At 43.4% G+C, this 11,318-nt stretch overlaps 1 protein-coding gene across 1 annotated transcript in view; it reads right to left on the reverse strand.

Moving 5' to 3' along the window:
• Positions 1 to 724: 724 nt before the first annotated feature.
• slc35f4 (solute carrier family 35 member F4) overlaps positions 725 to 11,318 on the reverse strand; it is an 11,904-nt gene continuing 1,310 nt past the window's right edge. Inside the window, exons 3-8 of the mRNA XM_063204240.1 lie at positions 6,585 to 6,906; positions 5,821 to 6,043; positions 4,294 to 4,419; positions 3,530 to 3,728; positions 2,787 to 2,876; positions 725 to 996 (exon numbers count right to left, since the gene is read on the reverse strand). Coding sequence (XP_063060310.1) covers positions 725 to 996; positions 2,787 to 2,876; positions 3,530 to 3,728; positions 4,294 to 4,419; positions 5,821 to 6,043; positions 6,585 to 6,906 — 1,232 coding nt within the window. The remainder of the gene's footprint in view (positions 997 to 2,786; positions 2,877 to 3,529; positions 3,729 to 4,293; positions 4,420 to 5,820; positions 6,044 to 6,584; positions 6,907 to 11,318) is intronic.

The following is an 11,318-nucleotide window of genomic DNA, read 5'->3' on the forward strand; positions in this document are numbered from 1 at the left end:
ACCGTGTGTCTTAACTTGAGCATTCATCCAAGATTTATAGACATTTATAGACATAGTCTACTTTGGGTTTGTGGAGGGATAATGTGCCTACTGTGTAATGTGTATGTTCATAGATGGACCCTCTGACAGCCTTGGCCGGCACCTAATCTGACATGCATCAGCATCCCCTGGCCCAGGACAGGGCTGGACTGGCCATCTGGCAAAGCCGGCATTTCCCTGTGAGCCCTGCACCCTCGTGGGGCCCCATTTTCAGAAATGTTAACAAATATATATATATTTTTTAAATCTGAAAATAGGGGCCCACGAGGGTGCAGTGCCCACCAGTGATTCAATTCTGCGCCGCTAATTATGAGGGGCCCCTTCAAGCCAAAAGTGCCCGAGTCCTATATCTCCCCCAATGTAACCCTAGCCCAGGACAACAGGCCCTGTTACCCTACCTGTCTGTGGGTGTGGTCACATTACTGCGTGTCCATGTCCACATGTCTAAGTGAAAATCCAAATATTGATACACTGAATCATCAACATAAGATTATCATCTTGACATATTTATTAGCTGTACAATGGTATAAACAATGTTATTGTGTCATCCAGTGTTTTTGTTTTGCACCCAATCTCAGTTAAATAGTACATAACACATAAAATATCATTGTATTGGGCCATTATGTATTAAAAGAGTAATATATGAGCAACAAACCAAAAAAATAGACAAAAGGGGAAAAAAAGATCAAGTAATGGCATTCGGGACATCCCCATTGGCTTTGCTGTCACATATGTGGACAACATTGCGCTCTTTTAGTTCATGTCCGTGAGTAGTAGTAGTAGTGGGAGGCCTGTTGGTGGTGTTGGTCTTGTCCTCGGCGAGGGCGGCCAGGCAGCTGAGCATCAGGGAGTCCCACTGCTCTGGCAGCAGCATGAGGAGGAAGCCCAGGCAGATGCAGCACGTGGCCACCAGGCGCACCACGCTGAACGTCACCTCGTGCTTCAGCACATCCACCGCTAACGGCCACATGAGAAAAAGAAGCATTAAAATGAGGTTACATGGAATATAACAATTACATTATTTGTTATAACATAATGTTATATTACACATCATGCTTCAGCACATACACAGCTGTGGGCCGAATAACAAAAAAAATATAATTAAAATAACATAGAATAATAATCACATTATTGTAACATAATGTTACACATCATGCTTCAGCACGTCCACAGCTGAAGGCCAAGTAAGAAATAGCATTAAAATAAGGTATAGATAAGAAGAATATAACAATTACATTTAGGAGGTCATTTGCACTCTAGCCTTTTTGGTGCTCTGAGTCTGAGACTGTATTCAGTTGAAAGCAATCTGGTCCACTTCAAAGGAGACTGGCCTAAGGATGACTGGAGCTCACAGGATACGTTTTTGTTATTTATTGTGGTGCAAGCATGACTAACGTTTTGACGCAGTGCGTCTTCATCAGAGTCTGATGATGTGTGTGTGCTCCAGTCATTCTTGGCCCAGTCTCCTTTGACGTGGACCAGCTTGCTTTGAACTGTTACATTATTGTAACATAATGTTATATTACACATTGTGCTTCAGAACGTCCACAGCTGTGAAGCAGATAAGGAAATGGATCTCAAATATCAGAGATTGATATAGTTTTAAGCACTGCGGAGTTAGGCAGATAAACAGTGATGGGATTCAGAAGCTACAATCTAGTGCACATATAGCCTATTCTAAAGGGCCTGGTTTCACCTGTCCAATTAGCTACACCCAGGTCATTTGGAATATGTGGCACTGGATTACAGCAGAGAGTTTCTAAGGGTATTACGAGAGACTCCGTTTGCCACTTTTCCGGGTGGTACTGTACTCTTGTGGGCGCCAACCAAGGAGTGCAGGCTCCATTCAGAATGAATGGGCTGCGCTCTCTCGACAGCGCTCCCTAGGTGAATTGCAGGGATGGGTTGACTAAGTGGGGAGGCTGTGAGTGCATCTTAATATGCGTCCTTGCCTCCTCCACTTGCGCTTGTCTCCTCGCCCCGCCTCCTGGCCCCTCATCCGTGGAGAAAACGATAAAGTTTCCCAGCTGTCAGCCTAGCCACAACAACTTTTGAGGGACTGTTTTTCATTCACCATAACAATTGCACACGAGAAAAAGACTCTACAATTGAGCTTTTGCAAGATATTGAAATATAATGCTGTTGTCAGTGATGTCATCATGACGAGAAGCGAGTGGAGGAGGCAAGTGGAGGAGGCAAGGGAAGGAGGCAAGGTCCCATATTAAGATGCACTCTGTATGTAAATCGGCTGTGATTACAGCTTCTGAATGCAGGTTGCCAATCACTGCATATAAATCACACCATATCTGTGTGAAGATTGTCATTCATCCAGGTCATGTTATCTAGACCAGTGTTTCCCAACCAGGGGTATGTGTACCACCAGGGGTACACGAGCACACTGCAGGGGGTACTTGGAGAAAAAAATATTTTAACAAATATATGGAACTTAGTTACATTGGGATGAAGAAAGCGATATAGAACTTGTCTTAGGGGGTACTCATGGCACAACGAAAAGGCTTGGGGGTATACAAGACAAAAAAGGTTGGGAAACACTGATCTAGACACTTAGGCTGTGAGCGAGTGGAGTGGCTGCATATGACAGCATGCATAACAGACAATAAGAAATAGTGCACTAAATGATCGAGCAATAATAAAACGATATGACCTCTTCGTAACACAACAACACAATGTACCCTCAAATAAAGAGTTACCAAATCCAGATAGGATATGAAAACAGGAGTACATACCTACATTGCCTGGCACGCTGAGCAAGGTGCCAATGGAGATGAGGATGGGGTAAGTGAAAAAAATCCCCACACTGGCAGATATATTAAACACTGCAGGGAACAGAAATAATGGGAAAAACATTCAGCCAAAGGAGAAATCAAAACTTTATGCATTTTAGTAACAGGCTATCCTTTTCTAAACATAATTGTTATATTACACTTAGCTGATGCTTTTATCACAGCTTCTGAGTTGCTCAAGGGTATTGGTGACACAACTTAGAGTAGTGTTTCTCAATGGGGACGGTATAGCCCCCTGGGGGCGTTGGGGAGCCCTAGGGGGGGCGTTGAAAAGGATACAGTTGAGAGGGGCGGTGCTTAGTTGTCATTGGGGTCATTGGTCCATTTAAAAAATGTTATATTGAGGGGGGGCGATGGCAGCCTTAGGATAAGGTGCAGGGGGCATTTGTCCAAAAAAGGTTGAGAACCACTGTCTTAGACTAATGTGAGGGTTGAGTGATGGGCAATCTGAATTCCATAATTACAATCCAGTGCCACGTATTCCACATGACCTGGTTTTACCTATCCACCACCACTGGAGGTTGCCTTGCTCATAATAGATACAGCTATGCATAGCGCTGCGAGGAGATTGTCTTCATATTGGTGAGGATGGGATTTGAACCTGCAACCCTCTGACCCTGAACCACTTTCCTAACGATTAGGCCCCAGCTCGCTCGACAATAGTTTTGAGCCCTGATCTCACTCACCTAGCCAGAGGCTAGCAATCCCACACAGGTAACCCCAGGGTGGTGAGGTCAACGCTGCGGAGCTCCAGTGCTCCACGTGAGTGAGGAATAGCACCAAGGGCACGCCGGACACGAAGAGGAAGTTAAACAGCCCCATCGTGGAGAAGAGGTGGGCCGCCTCGCCCAGCCGGCCGTTATCCAGAAACTTCTTCAGTAGCACCTCAGAAGGAGAATTATAAATGTAGCTGTTTGTGCTGAACAATGGACATTTGCTGTGAACTAAGCAACAAGAGTACTCTCGCATATACTGCATATACACAGTATACAGTATATCAGCCTAATCTCCAAAATTTCCGTGCTTCTGGACACGGATGTTAAGGACACAAATTCCGTGTCCAGGAGCACGGATTTTGCCAAAATTCCATGCGCCTGGACACGGAATTGTTTTCCGTGATGGACACACGGAAGTGCTTTCTATATTTCCACAGGTTCTGTGCTCCTGTACACGGATTTCGTGTCCTTAACGTCCGTGTCCAGGAGCACGGAAATTTTGGAGATCATGTTGAGAATATATATACATATAAAGATATATATACAGTGTATATCACTGTCACTGTCGAATACCATGCATTTCACATGCCATCATTCCACCCCTAAACATATGAAAAAGTTGAAAGTAAAAGCAATCATGTAAAATAATATAAAACACATAAATATAATAAATATAAATATAATATAACCTACAAAACTATTTAAAACGTACAAAAGCAAAAGAAAGCATATACCTTATAGAGGGCCAATGTGCAGGCAGAGCACACGGCGAGGGTCACCCCCAGGATGGAGTCTGTCCTCAGGCCATCTGCATACGCCATTATCACTATGCCAATGATGGACATTATGGCAGCCACAATCTGTAAGTACACAAAGATAGCACTCCAGTTTAGGACGATGGTGTTACCGTCAGGGCCAGTGTTGCCAGATTGGGCGGTTACCCGTCCAATTGGACTGATTGGGATGGCCGTCTGCGGGTAAAAACGGGAAAAATTGGCCATTTGTTTTTTTTTTTTTGCAGTTTTATGCCCATAGAGATCAATGCAATTTGTTGAAACTGGGTGGAATTTAGCGCATTTTGGCATTGGCATTTGGCATTTGAGAACTTTTTGGGCGGGATTTGATCAGACACATTTGGCAACACTGCTGGTTACCATCACTCGGGTTGTTGGTGTGCTAGATAGACCAACAAGTCTGACCCTTTGGTCCTTCCAAGGCCTATAGATTGGCACGGCAACTGTCCTGCCCTTTACTACACTGACACATCAGACTTTTAGATGAAAAAGGCTGAAGTACAAACTTGAGCAAAATGTTAGTTTAGTGAAACATCAGTTGTGTGTAGTCACTGTCAATAATATGTCCAGACTATTTCAGACATCCCATCACTTATATATTTTACATATCTCTGTTCTGCTACTTTTCCAGAGAGGTACTAAGCCTACTCATGCAATGGAGGCCAACTAGCAGAGTGTGGCATGGAACATTAGTAAACCTCCCTCCCGAAGCCTCAACACAGTGCGGTAGCGTTGGGCTATCGGACCAGCCCTTTAGCTCAGCGGTATCATACTGTGCCTCCCATTCTGAACTGATGAGGTGACTAGGAGGTGGAAAGTTTGTGGTCCCGAAGGGGACGAACCTATGAGGGAACACCTCGGTTACACTCACTCTTATTGGAGGAGAGAAGTGCCGCACACCCTCGAGTTGCCGCACACTCTCGAGTCCTGTGACCTGAGGAAGGCCGACAGGGAGCCCTATCTCACGCCTTTCGGTACTTACGCCTTATGTCCCCTAAACCTAACTCTAAACCTAAACCTAACCCTAACCTTAACCCTACTTAACCCTAAACCTAACCCTAACCTTAACCCTAACCTTGACCCTAAACCTAACCCTAAATTGCTTGTTTGAAATGTTTGATTACCATGTGACGGTAGGCTACCGAAAGGGCATCAAACTAGTGGGTCGCTAGGCAACTGTTACAGTCGGGCAATTCAAGTGAATAGGCAGCGTGGAAATTAATCTATTATTTTCGTGAAGACTTTACGAAAGGCGGGCAATAACGTGACTGCACCACGAAAATTAATCTATTTTTTTCGTGAATACTTCACGAAATGAGTGAGATACGGTTGCGACAGGCCGAAACGTTGTCACATTAAAAATTAGTTTATACAACTCGAGAGTGTGCGGCACTTCTCTCCTCTTGCAAGTGTTTTGCCAGCACCTCTTTTTCTGGTGTAAGTTTTGCACCGCCACTCAACACTCACTCTTATTCCCATGAAGCGGTCTTTGAGGATCATCCACGACAGCAGAAACTCAAAGGCTTTATGGCAGCAGTACAGAGCAGACACGTCTGTGGCCGTCAGCTTGTGTAGGGCCAGGAGATGAAGGTAGTTGGTCAGTGTCCAGAGGATGGAGAAAGGTGCTGTCCTTTTCACAAACATCTTCAGCTTTGTCCCCTGCTCACTCCCAAAAACACAATGGCAGTCCCTGTGGAGATATCAGGAAAAATATGTTAGTGAGCTTTGGTATATACAAGGTGTCCCAAAATACACTATTCACACTTGAAGTCATTGTAAAGTATGTATATTTTTAAAAAGTCATGTAATTTTCTTTTTTTAAAAGATATTTCTTGGTCTATTACGACTTTATTGATCAGAGGACAGTTTGAGAGGTGGACAGGAAGTGAATGGGGAGAGAGACAGGCAGGGAGGGGTCGACAACGGACCCAGGCCGAGAATCGAACCCGGGTCGGCCGCATAGCAAACGAATGCCCTACCACAGTGATTTTCAAACTGTGGGCCGGGGCCCACTGGTGGGCCCTGAAGGTATTCCAAGTGGACCTTGAAATCATTTTCTGAAAAAACAAAATCATGTTTTTGTGTGTGTTGCTGTTCATTTATTTGAGTTTCATTGTTAATTGGGTCAGAGGTGGGCCCCGAACATTTGTGAAAATTTCAAGTGGGCCCCATGTTGGAAAAGGTTGGGAACCCCTGCCCTACCACATGCACCACAATAGGGCCTCTCTCACCTGAACTTTTTAATCAGCTTCTGCCGTTCCTGCGGAGTGGTCATGTAGCCGGAGTAGTAGAGCGGGAAGAAGAGGATGTTCCAGTTACAGCAGAACCAGGAGATGAAGAAGGGGCAGGGGAAAGACTTGTAGGTGAGCTGCACCAGCTGCGTGGTCCCCACCCAGGAGGAGGACACACACAGCACCAGCAGCAGGCCGCCCAGCACTTTGAACACAGTCTTTGGTAAGCCGCCGGTGTGATGGGTATGGGATGGGCCTTCTTCTGCATAGGAATCACAACCAGGTGCTGCCGTCTCCTTACGGGACTCTGGGGGATCCAGTTCTGAAGGACAATTAAAAAATATTGCGACACTTAAATTGATGTCTGCTTATAAAGCATTAATAACACTTAGTAAATAATGAACAAACGAACAAGAAGGCATTAACAAATGTTTGTTAATGACTTGTAAATGTTATGTTAATATTTTATATTTATCAAACATTTACAAATTGTTTGTAAAAGATTAATAATACTCTGTTAAAAGATTTGTGAAATTGTGAACGTATTATTTGTAGATATTTTATAAAGTATAGATCATTAGTTAATTCATTACTAAGTCTTTATAAGCAGACATTGATATAAAGTGTTACTAAACAAATAAATACAAGTCAAATGATATCGGACTTAATATCATATTCATAGTGATAAAGTAGTCTGATAATGTCTAGTCTTCCTGGGCTAGTAGTCTTGATCTTATAAAATTATGCTATGATTTGATCGCTTCCAGAGTCATCTTTTTTAGATTTTTGTTTTATTACTCTGTGTGTGTGTGTGTGTGTGTGTGTGTGTGTGTGTGTGTGTGTGTGTGTGTGTGTGTGTGTGTGTGTGTGTGTGTGTGTGTGTGTGTGTTTTCTCACGTGAGCCCTGGACAATTGGCCCCGTATGGCAGCCTTCAGAGCTGTGTGAATGAAGGAATGTGTGTATGTGTAATTTGAAAGTGCTTTGAGTCAACTTCATAGTTGTGATACAGCGTTATATAAATACATGTTATTTTGAATTGTATTTTAATAAAAATGGCCTGGTGCCAATACAGCATTGAGGAATATATCTAGATGATCTGGTAGTGTTCACTGACTGACAAAAAGGGAAAGTTGCAATGCTCTTCGACAGCCATTTCATCTGCCATCTCCTCAGACTTAGCTTCTGTACGTGTTCTGTTTCTCCATCAAGGAATATAGAGTTTATGGATCTAACTTTGGACCATGTATGTACTCAGATGCGAGAGGGCAGACTTAAACTCCACTCATAGCCTACACACTGTCCTGAATGCTGACTACACTAATATGGCTTTCAGGCCGACCAGAAAGGGGCCGGAGCCGTTGCCTGCACCAGTTACGTTCGGCACTGAAGTGCTTATCTGCGAACCGCCCGTGTTCATACCGGGCTCTGAACTTTTTCCACACGTGATTGTGTTACCCGGATGAACCTGCTGACGGCCATGCTGTCGTCACGGTTCGAGGAGAAAAACCTAGTATTTTGCGGTTCGCATTGCGAACCAACTTTCAGGTTCACAAACGCTAAAATCTGTGGCGTGAACACGATGGCCGGTTCGCGATTGGGTTCGGGAACGGGCACCGGTGCGGTTCTCAGTCGGCCTGAATGCCCTATAGGCCTAACTGAATTACTGCCTCATTATATCTACTTTACTGTTCGCTGGGAGTGTATTGGTACTGTGTGCATTTGGTGTGTATTAGGAGCATTTTGCAAGTTACATTTTCACTAGGCCTATTGTGTAAAAGAAGAAATGAATGATCTGATAAATGGTTCAAAGTTTGGCCCAGTCCACAATTTTCTCTACCAATTAACCTTTTGCAATGCAATTATGAAATACAACACCAATATAGCAATAAAGCAAAGGAACAGTCAACAATGGCTGTAATACCTATTGTATCCACTGTACAGTATAATGTATTCTATATGCACCTATGCAGCAGTTGCCTGGACAATCCATGGGCGCATTCCAACATGAACACTCCTGTCCTCCACTTGTGCTTGTGGCCTCGCCCAGCCTCCATGGAGAAAACAATAAAGTTTCCCAGCTGTCAGTCTAGCCACAACATTTTTTGGGGGGTTTATTCTTCATCCACCATCGAGTTTGCAAATGAGAGCTTTTGCGAGATATTGAAATACAATGCTGTTGTTAGTGATGTCATTGCGACGTATTACTTCCTGGCACAAGGCCACAAGCACAAGTGGAGGACACAAGTCTGCATATTGGAATGCAGCCCATGAGTTGGTGCCTTGTTGTCTGCTTGTCTTTTCCTGCCCAAAGCCCCAGTTAGGCCAGGTTAGCTGACCTGTATCTTTCCCCTGGCCACGAGTCTCGTGTTTCACACCGTGAACTGAACTATTCCCAGCTCTGTCAATGTGACAAAGACCAAGGAGCTGAGGATGTGAAAAGGGGTCAGAGGAGCGCTGATGATCTATGTCTGTCTCCCATCCAGAGAATCAATGTGGGCTGCACTGTTGCAAGTTGCCTACTTTGGTAGCCAGGTAGCCTACGTAGCTACCAGTGCGGAATAGGGTCAGCGCTATGTTCCCACACAGCCCATTGGTCCCACAGCCCAATGATCCCACAGCTTATTGCTGCTGATCCATGTTCCCATATTTTTAAGTGTACGCCCTTTGTTCTACAACTCCATGTTCCCACATTTCCAAGTAAACTAAGACAATGTGCCCTTGGAACAAAGGGCCTAAATTTTAATAAATTCTTTGCAATGTGGGAACATGGAGCAGCAGGTATATGCTGTGGGCCTAAAAATGAATGTTAAAAGCTGTAGTGATGTGGGACCAATGGACTGTGGGAACATAGACATGCTCCCAGTGGAATACTGCAACAGTCACTGGAAACTTTGCAACCATACAGTAGTACTACACCACTACTGTACACAGGGCCTTTGGTAATACATTACAACTTGCTCATTGCCATTCTGGTGACAGCTAATGTAAAACAGGGGCTGTGTCTTACTGGGTGAGACCCAGTGGTGTAGTCTAAGTAGAACGCAGGTATACGGAGTATACCCACTTCTAAATTTCAGGGATTTCAGTATACCCACTTAAAATTGATTGATCGATTGTTTTGAATAGCACAAATATATACAGTATACCCACTTCAAAAAATATTTATATATACAGTATAGGAGCGGGAAAGGATCTGCACACTGCTTGCAAAAGACTTAATTTATTAGGAGCAACGTTTCGATCATAGATCTTCTTCAAGCATCTTGAAGATCGCACTTTCCACTACACTCTATTATACAGTATACTGTACCCACCATAAAAAAGTAGACTACACCACTGGTGAGACCTGACTGGGCTAAGCAAATCTCCTTTATTTTCTAATCAACCAGAGTTTCCTCATCATCAGCTTGCCTGAGTATGCTGCAGAGGTTCCTTCAGCTTGGTGACCAGGGCTGAGCCAGGGTAGAAATAGGGCCCGGGCACTTTTTGGTTAAAGGGGCCCCTCATAATTAGCGGTGCAGAACTGATTCAGCGATGGGCCCTGCACCCTCATGGGCCCCTATTTTCAGAAATGTTTTTTTTAACATTTCTGAAAATAGGGGCCCATGCAGGGTGCAGGGCCCACTGGAAAATGCCTGCTATGCCAGATGGTCATTCCAGCCCTGTTGGTGACCAGTGCCACCATTTTAAGCACTTACACCATTCACTCCATTGATCCTAATGAGGAATAGATAGACTGTGTTGATGGTGAAAAACAATAAAAACCTAATAACAAGAACCCACCACAAACTTGATCCAACCACTGCAGTTGAGTCAGTTGAGCATAAGACAAGTACACAGGCTTACTTTTTTACCCACATAAGGTACGTACCTGTATTGGAAGGAAATGGTGTTTCTTTTTCACTTTTACTTTTACTTTTGACATCTCTGATGACATGTGGCACATTCAGACCGATACTATACTATGTATATTTGCACAGGTTTGTTCGCACAATTGTTCTAGAAATTGCTCAGTTGAGCAATAATAGGCCTATACTACCAGATATTGTGCAACTGTCAGCATCCATATGTAGGCCCTATATGTGTTTTTCGCCCATCTTATTTCATCTATTATCCTATTTAGGCCTGTTTGTATCTTCTGTTATATTTCTAGTGTATGGAACACCTATTCCAACCTCAGTGATTGTACTTGTAAGTAAACTTGCTGATCTCTGCTTCTGCTTGGCTTGGCTTTGCTTTGGGCTGCCATTGTTTGCTCAGCAAAATGTGTTTAAACAACACTAACTTGCAACACACCACTACTCTCCAGCGTCCACGTAACAGGCATCAAGTTTCACTGTAAATTGTTGATGATGTATGAATTTGACACAAAACAGGCATCTATAGTTTCAGCGATATTACATTTGAAGATGTAAGGTCGAATGGAAATTAGGTCAGGCACATTTTAACAGTCATTCAACTAGGTTTGTACTATGGTCAAGGATTCAAATGAAGCCCAGGATAGCAATGAAGTAAAATAAGCAGATAAAACTTACTCTAGAGCACCTGAACACCAGTCAACACTACAGATGGTGTGTAACTGCTGTTAGATTCCATCAGTGGAAATTGAAATACTTATTATGTAATGCTTTACTGTAGATTATAAGTTATAATAGGCCTATAATGTAATAATATAATATAATATAATATAATATAATATAATATAATATAATATAATATAATATAATATAATA

The sequence above is a fragment of the Engraulis encrasicolus genome, chromosome 7, assembly GCF_034702125.1.
Source record: "Engraulis encrasicolus isolate BLACKSEA-1 chromosome 7, IST_EnEncr_1.0, whole genome shotgun sequence".
NCBI classification, from domain to species: domain Eukaryota; kingdom Metazoa; phylum Chordata; class Actinopteri; order Clupeiformes; family Engraulidae; genus Engraulis; species Engraulis encrasicolus.